At 41.4% G+C, this 17,517-nt stretch overlaps 1 protein-coding gene across 1 annotated transcript in view; it reads right to left on the reverse strand.

Moving 5' to 3' along the window:
• Positions 1-17,517, reverse strand: part of LOC122549157 (grainyhead-like protein 2 homolog) — a 153,566-nt gene that overhangs the window by 17,917 nt on the left and 118,132 nt on the right. Inside the window, exons 8-11 of the mRNA XM_043688500.2 lie at positions 16,937-17,031; positions 4,204-4,362; positions 1,965-2,052; positions 1,721-1,860 (exon numbers count right to left, since the gene is read on the reverse strand). Of these exons, the coding sequence (XP_043544435.1) occupies positions 1,721-1,860; positions 1,965-2,052; positions 4,204-4,362; positions 16,937-17,031 (482 nt within the window). The remainder of the gene's footprint in view (positions 1-1,720; positions 1,861-1,964; positions 2,053-4,203; positions 4,363-16,936; positions 17,032-17,517) is intronic.

A 17,517-nucleotide genomic window follows, 5' to 3' on the forward strand; every position in this document is an offset into this window, starting at 1 on the left:
ATTCTTTCCCAATCGCACTTAAGTTGTATCTGCAGTGATTCAAAACAGTGGCTACCATCACTTTCTCAAGTGTAATTAGGGAAAGGCAATCAATGCTGGGCCACCCAGTAACACCCACATCCTAGAAATTAATTTTTAAGGTCTTCCAATAATTAATGTGCAGGCAGATATCATCCATTCAGGTTTAGCATTCTTGCACACATATAACAAACATTCATTTTGAGACTATCAGCCATTTTATTTAAAACCTTTCGAATCCATATTATATTTAAAGAAGACTAGTATATGGTCCTTCTGGTTTTGGTATATGACAATAGCAAGACAAGGCAAATCATCTCAAAATGTGGCAGAAGGTGAGAATGTAACATGGCTTTTTGCTCTTCACAAACAACATTTCCCCAAAAGACTTTGTGCGTTGCAATCCCTCCTCCCCTTTAAAATGTACAAAGGGAAATGGGCCAGCAATGTAGGAATGACTCGATGCTCCCTCATTACTGAGCTCCTTTATAATGGATGTGAGTGAACTGTGCAACATCAGTTCACTGGACAGGTCACCTCAGTCCTCAGGGGAGTGAGTCCAGGAAACATACTTCAATCCTGAGGAGCTTGGAGGAGAATTGAGAATTGGCAGGAAACTGGAGCAGGGGTAGTGGAAGAGGCCTGGGATGATGGGCGAGTAGGAGTAACAGCACCCAATTCTCTGACAGGTAAAGAAACATTCTAGTCCTTTGTGGCTCAATGAATCAACCAACTTACGTCCCTGCTTAAATAGCAGGAAATCCTCAGGTTAGTTTTGCCCAAGTGCAGCCAATTATGGCACAGAGTGCATAGAGAAACCAATCATGAAAAAGGAGTCTCTAGTAGATGCTTAGCCCTTACTGGCAAATGGACTGATTTCATGGATTAAATTGTCTTTTTTAATCCTTCCTTAATAAACATGAGGACAGTCCTCCTCTGACCAGAATCATAGGCACAGCACTTGCTGAAGTGGAAGGTGGAAAGTACATGTACACACACACACCACACACCACACACCACACACAGACACCACACACACACTTCTTCAGCTCTGTCCACTACACTAGGGTTTTTTTTTTAAACAAAAGGCTAACTAGCACAGAAATGCTATTTATTATTCAAATTCTTCATCCTTTCCCCTGGACTCCTGTTAATCACAGGACCCAGGGCAAAACACTATCCACTTAGCCCTCTTTATCCATTCCACCAGACATAGAAAAAATACAGTCTATTCTGAAAAAGATGATTTTAAGAAGAAGGTGTCTGCATAGGAACAATGAACACATTAGCTTATTCAAAAGGCATGTGCCTGTGGAGTGTGGCACTTTTAAAAACCGTACTTTGCAAACAGGCAATGATTGACTTTTCCAATCATGAACAGAAGTTGATAAAAGCTCAGGAACCACAATAACCAGAGTGATTCTTAACTTGACATTCCACCCCTTACTCCTCTCCCAAACAAACACTTCACCGGTTCACAGCATTATTGTGTTATATCTCCATTGTCACATTATATATAGATTAAAATATCTTCAAACCCTGACATTATCAGCCAACCAATTCCACCGCACAGGGAAAGGGAAAGACAACTGGAGAAATATAAATGCAGAAATTAAGTAAGCAATACTGCTCCATTCTTTAAAAACGAAGATGCTCGCTGATGACTGTGTTTCTCAGGGGATACAGGGGCAATTGCTTTTACCTGCCCACTCCTCTGCAGGTTCCCAAAGTGAATGTCTGGTATGAAGAGCACTGGCTGGGATTCCAGGTCAGTCATTGTCTTGAAGAAAGTAGCATCATTCCTCTTCTGCAAGGTTGCACTGTTCAGTTTACCTTCTGATGCTGAATACAGGGAGGAAACATATGATTATTCCAAAGGAATAAAGCTATTAAAAAATACCTTTTCAAGTCAAAATAAAACAAAATTCATGACTGAATTGGCTTACAAGGGTTTACTTGATTTGCTGTTCCCGCAACTTTTCCTTTCTTCCGGTTCTGTTTCCGCTCTTCATCTCGGATTTTCCTCTCCGCTCCCTGCAGAGAAAGGATCTGATAGAAATCTCTGGACAACAACGGTAAGGCAATGAGTACCAAGCCACAGGCTCTATTTGGATCTAAAGTATAGAGACTTATTTTAAGAATCAAATTCTTGAATTATTCCTCTTCTCAAAAGTGGTTCACTTGAGCCTGGCAACTACAGCAAAAGCTAGGAATGAGCCAGTACTTGCAATGGAATGAATGAATTAATATATACAGTAGTCTATTGGTTAGTGCATTGGATTAGCAACTCAAGGATCATCATTTCACATCCCACAGTGAGGATTTGTTAACAAGAATCAGATAGGTTGTGCCTACCATTAGAAAAGGTAACCACAAAAGCTGTTGTACTGTCATAAAAAGCAAATTAGTTCAAAAATAATGAGTCACACTTTTAAGACAGAGATCTGAGGGTAGTGGATCTGTGGAATTCCTCACTGCAGAGAGCTGAAGAGGCAAGCTCATGAGGTATATTCAAGGCTGAGTTGGAGAGTTTTCTTTATCTGTAAAGGGATAAAAGTGGAAAATGGAGTTGAAGATTATCAGGTCAGCCATGATCTCCCTCAGTGGCTGGGCAGACATGATGGGCTGAATGGCCTACTTCTGTTCTCTATGCCTTACACACTTACCTGCCATATAATTTCAATCCCACAATATGACTTTTGAAGTGATTTATAAACAACCACTAAGAGAAATATTCAATGGACCATTCAGGAGATAGTGGATTAGGCAATCAACACTAGTCTTCATTGATGTTTCGGGGTTATTGGTGCCAAAGTTCAATATGCAGTCCAGCAAGGAAGATCCAATCAACGATTTACTTGCAGAGACATATCCATCAGCTAACCTCCCATTTCTCCACTACCATCCATTTACCCATTGGCAGGAACAACCCAACAAATTTGGGGGCACAGTAAAATGCAGCTGAGAGAGCCTCATTGAATACTGACAGCTCTGTGACATTTCATACCAATTAAAGAAAAGACCAAAGAAGCCTCTTGCTAATTTCTGCCTCCTGCCTAAACTACTGCAAAAAAGAAAGGGTATGGTTGAGAGTAAGGAATTTCAATCATGCACTGATAATGAGCTGATAAAAAAATATTAGAAGGCACATTTATTGGAACATATAATGCAAAAATAGGATTAGGAGCAGGGCATTCACCCCTTTGAACCTGTTTGGCCATTCAACAAGATCATGGTTGAGTGCATTTCACTTCCCTTTTCTGCCTGACCCAACCACACTTGCACACTAACTCTGACTCTCTTTTAGACCAAAGACCTGTCCATTCAGCCCTGAATATGTTCAATGATTCAGCCTACGAAGCTTTATGAGGTCAAGAATTTCAAAGATCACCAACCTTGTGGGAGAAGAAATTCTTTATTTTCATCTTAAATGGCTGGCCTTTTATTCTGAAACTACAACAGGGTTAGGGTATACCCACAAGCTCTAGGTTCCCCATAAAGGGGTAAATCTGTATTACCCATACAGGCTCACTGTCACATTTTGTTTTATAATACTTAGGTGAAATGTCTTGGGCTGTTTTATTATATGGAAGGTGCCCTAATACAAATAAAAGTTGTTATTTTTACACTGGTGTATAGCACAGAAACAGAATTATGGGAACAACTTGCTTGAATTATAAAGACTCCTGAAGATGGTAAAATTAATTGAATTCTTCACTGGAGTTGCATCTGTGTCACTGCAAAAATATCAACACTAGATGGTGCTCTCTCATTGTTTCAACAAGTACAAAACAAAGCCTGACTGCTCCAATTCATTAAATAACTTTAGTCTCCATAAAGTCCACTATGAAAACTCAAATATTTGTGCAGGATTTACTGTACAATAGTGTATTGAAGATGGATAAGCTGAAGGGTATCTTAGTTTGAGCAAGCAAATAAAATATGCTTAAGAAATGTTTAAGGCTCGCCCAGCCTGTAGGATTAGAACGACAATACATTACATTTTGACAATCATCACACAAGCCATTCTTCCCCTTTGAGAAGAGAACTCCTGACGTGTATCTGCGATTGCACAAGAGCCTTCCAATGATAATAAACCTGTCGTTCCTAAACAATGCTCTGGGAAGTTGAGAAGCCTTTTTTTTTAAAAAAGCAGCCCCTTCCAGCATGCTTTGTGAACCACACCTTGTCACAGAACACTTTGATCTGGCAGTAGGCCCTGTGGATGGGTTTGTTGCTGCGGTTGTTGTAGCTGTAGGTGTCGATCTGTATCATCAGGGGAAGTCCTTTCACCCCCTTTTGTGAGGAGAAGTCAGTGCTGAGACAATTCACGGTGATGAATATCTGGAAGAGAAAATCAGGAACTTAAATCATCCGCAACTGATGTATACTGTACTGACAAAACACTGGCATTGACCAATTCAATGGCTCCCTAGGCAACAGACACCACCCATTAACAGCTTACAAAATGAAAAGAGCGAGATGGGTCCTGCTTGTTTAGTAAACATTACAATAGGGTTTCATGTTGCACAGTGCAGGTGCAATTCGGCTGTGAGCAGCAGGTCAACAAGGAGTCAACTCTCCTTACAAGGAAGGCCTTTCCCCCACTGGAACCCCCAAACTGATGGTTTAGTCTGAAGCCCACCACTGCAAACTCCCACAACCATGAGACAGGATTAACATCCTCACCTCTCGATAGTCACAGGTGAGGTGCCGGAAATCTGGAGGTTGTCAAACGTGGTGCCACTGTTTAAGAAGGGCGGTAAAGACAAGCCAGGGAACTATAGACCGGTCCTGACCTCAGTGGTGGGCAAGTTGTTGGAGGGAATCTGGAGGGAAAGGATGTACATGTATTTGGAAAGGCAAGGACTGATTAGGGGTAGTCAACATGGCTTTGTGCGTGGGAAATCATGTCTCACAAACTTGATTGAGTTTTTTGTAGAAATAACAAAGAAGATTGATGAGGGCAGAGCAGTAGATGGAATCTATATGGACTTCAGTAAGGCGTTTGACAAGGTTCCCCATGGGAGACTGATTAGCAAGGTTAGATCTCATGGAATACAGGGAGAACTAGCCATTTGGATACAGAACTGGCTCAAAGGTAGAAGACAGAGGGTGGTGGTGGAGGGTTGTTTTTCAGACTGGAGGCCTGTGACCAGTGGAGTGCCACAAGGATCGGTGCTGGGTCCTCTACTTTTTGTCATTTACGTAAATGATTTGGATGCGAGCATAAGAGGTACAGTTAGTAAGTTTGCAGATGACACCAAAATTGGAGGTGTAGCGGACAGCGAAGAGGGTTACCTCAGATTACAACATTCACTGATCAAAAGTCAACCTCAGTGTTTAAATTGGACATTAGAGTAAGGTCAACAGTTCTTTAGGACTGGGGTGGAGGAAGAGTTTTTTTAGATTTTCACTATCCCCTATACTGTAAAGTGCTACCTAAACAATACATCTCCAATTTTATGCTCATTCTCCTTGTTCTGGACTCCCCTATCAGAAGTTATTCTCTATTGTCTCTCCCATTCCTATTTTTGATACTTTTCTGTTTTTGCCTGCTGTCTATAGAGAAGTACAGCATTGAGACATACAGAGGTAACTAAATTAAAGGCAGCAGGTAATGATGGTATTGACCCTAGGGACGAGTATTAATCATCACCGTCCAAAGTGTTCACATTCACTTCTTTGAATTATAATATTGCTGCTGTCACTTCAGTATTTAAGAAATAAACAGCAATAATAACTTAGACAACACCATTATGTTAATAAAATATCTTCAGATGCCTCACATAATGCTCTCAAATAACACTGCCCAAGGAGATATTCAGGCCTGGACAAAGAGAACTTAACAATATGCCAAATAGGAACACAAGCTGGCCATTCAGCCTCTCGAGCCTTCTTTAGATTCAATAACATCATGCCTGATCTGACTGCAGCTTAAAGTTCATTCTCTTGCCTGCACTCCCCTCCTCCCATGTCATACCTCGGAGTCCCTTGAAGATCCAAAATTAAATGAAAATATTAATTGATTCAGCTTTCACTGCTTGCTGAGGTACAGAATTCCAATGATAAACAATATTCCTTCTCATATTTGCCTTCAATGGGAGATTGTTTATTCTGAAACTATGCCTCCTGCTTCTAGATAACTCTATGACAGGAAACATTCTACCTGTCAAGCCCCTCAGAACCTTTTGTTTCAATAAAATCCCTCTCATTGTTCTAAAATGCAGTAAGTATGGGTCAAAAGGCAGACTTTTCATGCTTGGAATCAACCTAGTAACCTTCTCTGAACTGCAGGCAAGAGTGGCTCTCCTTAAATATGGAAACCAAAACTTTACACAGCACTCCAGGTACTGTCTCACCAACTCTGTCCAGTTGTAACAAGATTCCCTTCTTTTATACTCAATGGCTCTTTCAATAAAGCCCATATTCCTGAGAACCCTAATTACTCATTGTACCTGCAAGTTAACTTTTCGTGATTCAATGTAGGAAGACACTCAGATCCCTCTGCACCGTGGCCCTCTGTATTTTTTCCACTTTAAAAAATGTTTGGCTTTTCTACTCTTCCTACCAAACTGGATAGCTTCATATTTTCCTACTGTATATCCCATCCACCAAAACTTCATCCATTCTTACAACTCCCCCGGAAACTCTTTCAGCAGACTGATGTCTCAACATCTCAACTGACCAACATACACATGCCTAGGCAAAACATGTTTATTAGTATGGGATGTTTTTCTTTTTGAAGAAAGGAGGATTTGTTATGTCTCATGGTCAGTATACAATTAAGGGACAGTCATTATCCACTGTATCATAGCACATGACCTGAGGTCACATAGGCCATATACTCCTCTTATTTTGGATCAACTGAAGCATGGCACACTAGGGAAATATGCTTCTCTTTTGTAATCTAAGAGTTTACATTCACATAGGCACTCATGTACATTATAGTTAGTCGTAATAAATTTGTTATATTCTTCAGTACCATGTCCAGTTTCTTATGTCACAGGAGTTGAGCATTTCCACATCAGATAGAACACCCTGTTAGATATAAACTCACAAGAAGTGGGTATACACTAAGAAAGGAATGTGAAGTATACAGCAATTGGTAGCCTCCTAGCAACTGGTACAGTTTGTAAATCCATCTATGTAGAACCACTCTATTTAGAGGCAGCATGGTGGCTCAGTGGTTAGCATTGCTGCCTCACAGCGCCAGGGATCCGGGTTTGATTCCAGCCTCGGGTCTGTGTGGAATTTGTATGTTCTCCCAGTGACTGTGTGGGTTTCTGCCGGATGTTGTGGTTTCCTCTCTGTCCAAAAATATGCGGTTAGGTGGATTTGTCATGCAAAATTGTGTGCAGAGATATGTAGATTAGGTGGATTAGTCATGGAAAATGCAGGGTTACAGGGATAGAGTAGAGGGATGTGTCGAGGTTGAATGCTCTTTGGAAGGTCGGTGCGGACTTGTTAGGCTGAATGGCCTGTTTCCACAGTGGGAATTCTATTTAAAAGATGTGTCTCAGTCCCTGTTTATAAGGCAACCTTGCAGAAACAAGTCATAGGGATCCAGTGGCCCTCAAAGTAAAATGGTGAAGGGCTGAATGATGTCAAGGTTGGTCTGAGGGCAGCCATGTTGATGTGGTGAGGCCAGTGGCTTGTTAATGTCAACTTGTGTGAATGAAGGATTGTGGAGGATGGTTCCCATGGAGAAGACAGGGACATTGCTCTGAGGAAGCTGTTACATACTGGGTATGACACACATTCAGTGAGCTGCAGTCACCAGGGTCCTGCTCTGATCAACACCTTGGGGATTTGTGCCCAGTTTTTCAGTGAAGGAGAGAAGAATTGGAAAGCGCAAGTAATTAAGATGCAAATGCATGGAAATTTGGTCGTCAATTGATCAAGGGCAAGATTCTGAAGTGACCATTTAAGACTTGAGGGGAAAACTGGGAAAATGTTTCTCTATGTTAAGAATCCAATGTCTTCGTTCTCACAATACTTTCTCACCTCTCTTACCATTGCTCAAGCCACACCAGAAGCAGAAGATTCTGCCCTATGTATCCTCCTCACAACTTGCTTTCCCATCTATCTTTGTATTGTTAACACATTTGGCGATAATACACTAAGTTCCTTCACCCAAGTCATTAAAGTAGATTGTAAATACTGAAGGTTCCAGTACTGATCCTTGTGGTATTCCTAGTTACTGTTTGCCACCTAAAAAGTCCCACTAATCCTGACTCTGTTATCCAATTTTAGTCCATGCCCCATCAAAGCTTACATATCGCTCCCAACATTATGAGCTCTCAGATTGTGTAGGAACCATTTATGAAGCACCTCACTGAATGCCTGTTGAAAACCCATATGCAGTCCATCAACTCACTCCCCTTTTTGTGGCCTGCTTGATTTGTCCCAAAAGTAGACAAATAAATTAGTTAAAAATGTTTTCCAATTCAGAAAACCATGGTGACAGCATATATATTTTTAAAATGCCCTGCTACTTCATTAACAATGGATTCCAGCATTTCCCTCTTGAACACTTGTTAGCCTAATTAGACTAAGTAGAGTTTCTACTTTCTATCTCCCTTCTTTCATGAACATGGTTGCTACATTCACAATTTTCCAATTATTGAGATCTTTCCAGAATTTAGGAAATTTAGAAAGATTACGACTAAAGCACTCACTATCTCTACAGTCAATTCTTTTAAGATCATGTGATGAAGGGCATAATTTCCAGGGCACTTGACAGTCTTTAGTTTCTTGCCTTTCCCCAACAACTTTCTCCAGGAATTGGGATTCTTGGACTGGGAAAATCAGGTTGGTAGTGGATCTCAAGGAAAGGAATTTGTGGAATGTCTATGAAACAATTTCTTTGGAACAGCTTGGGGTAGAGCCCATTAGGGAAAAGGCAGTTCTGGGGTTTGGAGATGTGTAATGAGGCAGACTTGATTAGAGAATTTAAGGAGAAGGAACCCCTAGGGGGCAGTGACCACAGTATGATAGAATTCACCCTGCAGTTTGAAAGGGAGATGCTAGAATCAGATGTGACGGTATTACAATTGAGTAAAACATGAGGGAGGAGCTAGTCCAGAATTGACTGGAAGGGAAACCTAACAGGGAAGATGGTGGAGCAGCATTAGCAGGAATTTCTGGGGGTAATATGGAAGGCACAGCAGAAATTCACCCAAGGAGGAAGAACGTTCTAAGCGGAGGATGAGACAACCATGGCTGACAAGGGAAGTCACAAACAGCAGAATAGCAAAAGAAAAAGCATACCACATGGTGAAGATTAGTGGGAAGAAGGAGGATTGTGAAACCTTTAAAAACTAGAAGATAACTAAAAAGACCAGTAAGGGGGAGAAGATGAAATATGAGAGTAAATTAGCTAGTAATATAAAAACTCTATAAAAGAGTTTTTTTTAGATCTCCAAAAGGTAAGAGACAGGGAAGACTGGATATTCAACCACTGGAAAATTAGGCTAGAGAAGTAGAAATGGGGAACAAAAAAATGGGAGAGGAACTGAATGAGTACTTTGCATCAGTTTTCACATAGAAAACACCAGCTATATACCAGAACTTCAAGAGTTGGGGGCAGAGGTGAGTGTAGTTGTCATCATTAAGGAGGTGCCGGAAGGTGTGAAGGTGGATAAATCAGCCAGACTAGCTGGACCACACCAGAGTTCTGAAGGAGATAGCTGAGGGGATTTTAGAAGCATTCAGATGAGAGGTGATCTTTCAGATATTACTGGAGCATCCCAGAGAACTGGGAAATGGCTAATGTACCACCCCTGTTTAAGAAAGGAAGGAGGCAGAAAACAGGAAACTATAGGCTGATTAGCCTGACCTCGATTGTTGATAATATTTTAGAGTCCATTATTAAAGATGTGATTGCATAGTACTTGGAAGTGGTGGTAATTTAGGACTGCATCAGCAAGGCTTCGTCAACTGTCATGCATGACAAATCGGTTAGAATTTTCTGAGGAGGAAATGAGCAAGTCAGAAAAATGAGAGCCAGTGTGTGATCTATTCCAAAAGACCTTTGACAAGTTGGCACACAGGAGGTTGCAAATAAGAGCCCATGGTGTTAGAGGCAAGGTATTGGGGTGGATAGAGGATTGGCTGACTGGCAGAAGTCAGAGAGTAGAGATAAAGGGATCTTTGTTTAGGATGGCAACTGGTGGCTAGTGGAATTCCACAGGGGTTCTTGATGGGACCACAACAATTCATGCTATTAGAAAAAAAGTGGGAAAACAATGTTTCAGGTCAATATGAATTCTGGTCATAAATTCAGGACAATGACTTATTTCCTTTTTGCAGAGATGCCGGCTGGCCTGCTGACTGTGGCAGCAGTTTAGGTTGGAAAATCATTGACCTTGACGTTTTTCTAATTTTAGCCCTTCATGATTGAAGTATTTGTCCATGCAAGTTGAAAGTACCCATTAAAAAAAACACATCATTCAAGAATAATAGGAATTGAAAAATAGTTTTCTTTTCTGTTTGTTTCCTGGTTATAGCTTGGGATTGTCACCAGAAACTTGTATAAAGTCAACTTTACTGTGCTTTTCTTTTGTAAGCTATCAAGTAATATGATACTCTTTGGAAGTTGAAATGTGTCTTCAATGATAGTTAAAAAGGACCTCTAAAGGGATTGCTTGCTAAGCTCGAGCTCATAAACAGCTGAGAAAAGTGAGAACCCAAAATCAAGGCTCAGTTTACTCTGGGACATTGTGCATCATTTGTAAAATTTAGTCGACAACCAAGAAGTCCACTTTTGTTGGTTGCCATCAGCAGTGGATCATATTGCTTTGACTTTCTTCTGATTGTTGCTACTTACAGTTGGATGACATGATTAACCCAATTTCCTGATTAACTGCTCTGAGCTGCCTTGAGCAACTAGTGTGAAAAGCAAAACTTGAACATTCATCCATCGATGCTTTGTCAAAGAATATTTAAAGATTTATAGCACAGCCCATTGTGCACAACCCACTTAGGAAGAACAATCTTTGTACCTGCCATGTTTCGCCAATGTGTGCAAGTCAATGAAACATTGCTGTCAGGTAAGAGAAGCAGCATCCTATGTCAAATACTCACATATTTGAAAGGAACGATTGAAAGCGCTAGCTTTGTTAATAATATGTACCTGACAAACTTTCTTCCTGCAGTAACCTTTCAAGTCAGTTCAACTATGACTGTATCCTAGCAACATGAAATGTCATAGTAAGTTTAATTGTAATGCTTAGTCATGCAGACAATACCTGTCTGGAGAGCTAAAGTGGAAGCTTAAAAGTTAAGCCTTATTTTAAGAACTGGATTTAAATGCACTAGTTTTGTTTAAATAAATTGATAATTTGATTAGCTTGTATTTTGAACAGCTACAGTCCAATATCCATCAATGGTGTTACAAACTATTTTTGTATAAGCCTGTTCAAAAACTTAAAAGTCAATAAAGAGACCACTGGCTATCCATTTACCAGAGGAATGCTCAGTCAATGGCAGTTATTTAATACTATCAAAACACAACCCTTCCCTTAATGGCCTAAATGGAACAGATCACAAGAGGAGGGAGTTGATGACAATAGGGACGTCTGTCAGTTTGACAGCTCTGCTTCATCAAAAACTAGGACATGTCCGACTGGGGCTTTTACAGGCCTTATATGTGTCACTTCAGCTGTGCATTCTGTCTTAGTGGAAAGCATGATGGGTTTAACCCATTGACTTGAAATTTCAGAGTGTCTTCTGGATGTGGTAAATATTAGCTTCTTATGGAAATTCAGAGTGTGTGGCAGGTCACAGATATAGCTAATTATTCTGAAGTGTATGTACCTTGCTTCAAAAAACACTCCCACACACCTTTAAATGGGTTTAATGGTACATTTCTGTTTCTCGTAGACACTAACAACTTTGAGATTATATGAATTACTCCTGAGTAATGAATTTCCAATCCTGGTCACATAATTTTATGCCATGAAAGGAAACAATTTTCTGCCAAGACTCTAAGCCAAGTTGCTCCACGAGAATTATATTTTCTCTGATCCTATTATTGTAATGAGATCAAATTTCCTGTCTAGCTTTATTGGTTCCTTGTCAAATGTGAAAAATAACAAAGCAGCAATCAATCAATCCTGTTTGAAAGGCAGAACTCCCCAATGCTGCCTAAAGTTGACCCATTCTCTATTTAGAAAGGCCTTCTTAATCATAGCCATTGAATACCTGACAGCACTAACATAATGGAGAAAGTGAGGACTGCAGATGCTGGAGATCAGAGCTGAAAATGTGTTGCTGGAAAAGCGCAGCAGGTCAGGCAGCATCCAAGGAGCAGGAGAATCGACGTTTCGGGCATAAGCCCTTCCTGAAGAAGGGTTTATGCCCGAAACATCGATTCTCTTGCTCCTTGGATGCTGCCTGACCTGCTGCGCTTTTCCAGCCACACATTTTCAGCACTAACATAATGGTAGCTTACATTTGGCTCAAGGTGAATGACCTTCCATCAAGTTTATTCCGACATGGTCAGAGAGCAAATACTGAAAATAAACTCTTTTAGAGTAGAATCATTTTGAGGCAACAATTTCCTCTGAGTTGCTCCTGCTCCATTGTTGTAAAAGAGACCCTCTTAATAAATGGACACTGAATCTCCTTCATTTCGAGTTACGGTGACAACAAAAGACCATCTCATACAGTTCTTTTTATTTCCATTTGAATATTTGCTGATGTGATAACAAAATTAGCCCTTTGACTTCACCTTTCAATTATCATTGCTAGGTGTGCAGATATAGATTGACTAAAACAATATAACAAAGCAAGGCTAAATACTGGCCAGGACGCCAGAGTTAACTTTCAATGGGCTTTTTCAAAATCCTGTGTTGGGATCAGATCGAGTGGATTGGTTGGAGAGACAGATAGAAGCGATGAGGAATTTGCAACAGCAACAGTATGTGATGGATGGCAGTCATAGGAAGGAGGGGAAGTCTCAGATACAGTCACATAGATGGGTTAACTCCAGGAAGGGTAAGAGAGGTAGGCAGCTAGTGCAGGAGTCTTTTGTGGATATACCCATTCAAACAGGTATGCTATTTTGGAAAATGGAGGGGGTGATGGATTCTCAGGGGAACATAGCACGAACAGCCAAGTTTCTGGTGTTGAGACTGGCTCTAATACAATGAGGGGTACGTTGGCTTCCAAGAGATCAATTGTGTTAGGGGATTCTGTAGTCAGAGGTACAGACACACATTTCTGTGGCCAGCAGAGAAAAAGCAGAATGGTGTGTTGTTTCCTGTTGGTGCCAGGATCAAGTATGTCTCAGAGAGGGTGCAGAATGTTCTCACGGGGGAGAGCAGGAGGTCATTGTCCACACTGGAACCAACGACATTGGAAGGGAAAAGATTGAAATTCTGAAGGGAGATTACAGAGAGTTAGGCAGAAATTTAAAAAGGAGGTCCTCAAGGGTAGTAATATCTGGATTACTCCCAGTGTTACGAGCTAGTGAGGGCAGGAATAGGAGGATAGAGCAGATGAATGCATGGCTGAGGAGCTGATGTATGGGAGAAGGATTCACATTTTTGGATCATTGGAATCTCTTTTGAGGTAGAAGTGATCTGTACAAGAAGGACGGATTGCACCTAAATTGGAAGGGGACTAATATACTGGCAGGGAAATTTGCTAGAGCTGGTGGGGGGGTGGGAGCAAGGGAGATAGTGAGGAAATAGATCGATCAGAGATGGGTACAGCTGAGAACAGAAGTGAATCAAACAGTCGGGGCAGGCAGGGACAAGGTAGGACTAATAAATTAAACTGCATTTATTTCAATGCAAGGGGCCCAACAGGGAAGGCAGATGAACTCAGGGCATGGTTAGGAACATGGGACTGGGATATCATAGCAATTTCGGAAACATGGCTCAGGGATGGGCAGGACTGGCAACTTAATGTTCCAGGATACAAATACTATAGGAAGGATAGAAAGGGAGGCAAGAGAGGAGGGGGAGTGGCATTTTTGATAAGGGATAGCATTACAGCTGTGCTGAGGGAGGATATTCCCGGAAATACATCCAGGGAAGTTATTTGGGTGGAACTGAGAAAAAGAAAGGGATGATCACCTTATTCGGGATTGTATTATAGACCCCCCAATAGTGAGAGGGAAACTGAGAAACAAACTTGTAAGGAGATCTCAGCTATCTGTGAGAATAATAGGGTGGTTATGGTAGGGGATTTTAACTTTCCAAACATCGACTGGGACTGCCATAGTGTTAAAGGTTTAGATGGAGAGGAATTTCTTAAGTGCGTACAAGACCATTTTCTGATTCAGTATGTGGACGTACCTACTAGAGAAGGTGCAAAACCTGACCTACTCTTGGGAAATAAGGCAGGGCAGGTGACTGAGGTGTCAGTGGGGGAGCACTTTGGGCCAGCGACCATAATTCTATTCGTTTTAAAATAGTGATGGAAAAGAATAGACCAGATCTAAAAGTTGAAATTCTACATTGGAGAAAGGCCAATTTTGATGGTATTAGGCAAGAACGTTTGAAAGCTGATTGGAGGCAGATATTTGCAGGTAAAGGGATGGCTAGAAAATGGGAAGCCTTCAGAAATGAGATAACAAGAATCCAGAGAAAGTATATTCCTGTCAAGGTGAAAGGGAAGGCTGGTAAGGAAAGGGAATGCTGGATGACTAAAGAAATCGAGGGTTTGGTTAAGAAAAGAAGGAAGCATATGTCAGGTATAGACAGGATAGATAGAGTGAATCCTTAGAAGAGTATAAAGAAAGTAGGAGTATACTTAAGAGGGAAATCAGGAGGGCGAAACATGGACTATTTGGGCTGAAGGGCCTGTTTCCACACTAATCTAATCTAATCTAATCTAATCAAAAAAAACAGGGACATGAGATAGCTTTGGCAAATAGAATTAAGGAGAATCCAAAGAGTTTTTACAAATATATTGAGGACAAAAGGGTAACTAGGGAGAGAATAGGGTCCCTCAAAGATCAGCAAGGCAGCCTTTGTGTGCAGCCTCAGAAAAGGGGGGAGATACTAAATGAATATTTTGCATCAGTATTTACTGTGGAAAAGGACATGGAAGATATAGACTGTCGGGAAATAGATGGTGACATCTTGCAAAATGCCCAGATTACAGAAGAGGAGGTGCTGGATGTCTTGAAATAGTTAAAGGTGGATAAAACCCCAGGACCTGATAAGGTGTACCCGAGAACTCTGTGGGAAGCTAGAGAAGTGATTGCTGGGCCTCTTGCTGAGATATTTGTATCATCGATAGTCACAGGTGAGGTGCCGGAAGACTGGAGGTTGGCAAACGTGGTGCCACTGTTTAAGAAGGGTGGTAAAGACAAGCCAGGGAACTATAGACCGGTGAGCCTGACCTCCGTGGTGGGCAAGTTATTGGAGGGAATCCTGAGGGACAGGATGTACATGTATTGGGAAAGGCAAGGACTGATTCGGGATAGTCAACATGGCTTTGTGCGTGGGAAATTATGTCTCACAAACTTGATTGAGTTTTTTAAAGAAGTAACAAAGAAGATTGATGAGGGCAGAGCAGTGATCTATATGGACTTCAGTAAGGCGTTTGACAAGGTTCCCCATGGGAGACTGATTAGCAAGGTTAGATCTCATGGAATACAGGGAGAACTAGCCATTTGGATACAGAACTGACTCAAAGGTAGAAGACAGAGGGTGGTGGTGGAGGGTTGTTTTTCAGACTGGAAGCCTGCGACCAGTGGAGTGCCACAAGGATCGGTGCTGGGCCCTCTACTTTTTGTCATTTACGTAAATGATTTGGATGAGAGCATAAGGAGGTATACTTAGTAAGTTTGCAGATGACACCAAAATTGGAGGTGTAGTGGACAGCGAAGAGGGTTACCTCAGATTACAACAGGATCTGGACCAGATGGTCCAATGGACTGAGAAGTGGCAGATGGAGTTTAATTCAGATAAATGCGAGGTGTTGCATTTTGGGAAAGCAAATCATAGCAGGACTTATACACTTAATGGTAAGGTCCGAGGGAGTGTTGCTGAACAAAGAGACCTTGGAGTGCAGATTCATAGCTCCTTGAAAGTGGAGTTGCAGGTAGTAGGATACTGAAGAAGGCATTTGGTATGCTTTCCTTTATTGGTCAGAGTATTGAGTTACAGGAGTTGGGAGGTCATGTTGCACCTGTACAGGACACTTGGAATATTGCATGCAAATCTGGTCTCCTTCCTATTGGAAAGATGTTGTGAAACTTGAAAGGGTTCAGAAAAGATTTACAAGGATGTTGCCAGGGTTGGTGGATTTGAGCTACAGGGAGAGGCTGAACAGGCTGGGGCTGTTTTCCCTGAAGCATCGGAGGCTGAGGGGTGACCTTTTAGAGGTTTACAAAATTATGAGGGGCATGGATAGGATAAGTAGACAAAGTCTTTTCCCTGGGGTCGGGGAGTCCAGAACTAGAGGGCATAGGTTTAGAGTGAGAGGGGAAAGATATAAAAGAGACCTCAGGGGCAACGTTTTCACGCAGAGGGTGGTACGTGTATGGAATGAGCTGCCAGAGGATGTGGTGGAGGCTGGTACAATTGCAACATTTAAGAGGCATTTGGATAGGTATATGAATAGGAAGGGTTTGGCGGGATATGGCCCATGTGCTGGCAGGTGGGACTAGATTAGGTTGGGATATCTGGTTGGCATGGACGGGTTGGACTGAAGGGTCTGTTTCCATGCTGTACATCTCTACGACTATCTACTTGAGGGGTAGGGATGTCTCAGTATAAGATCTCACCTGAAAGATGTGACAGTACAATATTCCCTCAGACCTGTCTTGGATAATCAACCTATATTTTTTAAGATCTAATACTGGGACATGAACCCACAATCTTCTGACTCCGAGGTCAGTGACACCAACTGAGACTCCCTACCAGTGAGGACTGCTCCTCAAAAGTAAACTCACCTTGGCTTCTTCGTTCACATCCCATGTGAAGGAGATGGCATTGTAAGCAATTTCTTCAATGTTTCCAATAGTGTTGAAACTCTCTTTGTAATCAGCTGAAGGAAGGGTAGAAAAGAAAAAGAGACGAATGTTAAAAATACTCACCAAGTAAAGCATCAGCCTGCAAATTAAGAAGATTGATTCCCGGTTTCGGTCATGACTAACATTTAAAAAGACGACAGGTTCTTCTGGAGTTTCCTTGAGATCAATAATCCTGTCAACATCTAGGCTCATACACATCATCAGCTCCTGAAATAATGACCATGGGATTGATGGAAAAACACAATTGCTATTGTAGTGTCCATCAGGGAAGGGGAACTGTCATTTCTACCTGATCTGGCTTTTTCAAGTGTTGCTTAGTTACATGATATTTATTATCTTCATGGCTTCTGAAACGGCCCCATCAGTAGCTCAGAGTAGTAGCTAGAGATTTTTCTTTGCTTCCATCACTTACATATCTCAACAACAGTTTCTTTTAAAGTAGCATGTTGGCAATCATTGCTCATGTTATCAATCAATTTATAAGGAAGCTAAAAATGTTT

This window comes from Chiloscyllium plagiosum, unplaced genomic scaffold (genome assembly GCF_037043375.1).
Source record: "Chiloscyllium plagiosum isolate Xiang-an unplaced genomic scaffold, Cpla_swu_hap1 HiC_scaffold_4, whole genome shotgun sequence".
In the NCBI taxonomy this organism is placed as follows: Eukaryota; Metazoa; Chordata; class Chondrichthyes; order Orectolobiformes; family Hemiscylliidae; genus Chiloscyllium; species Chiloscyllium plagiosum.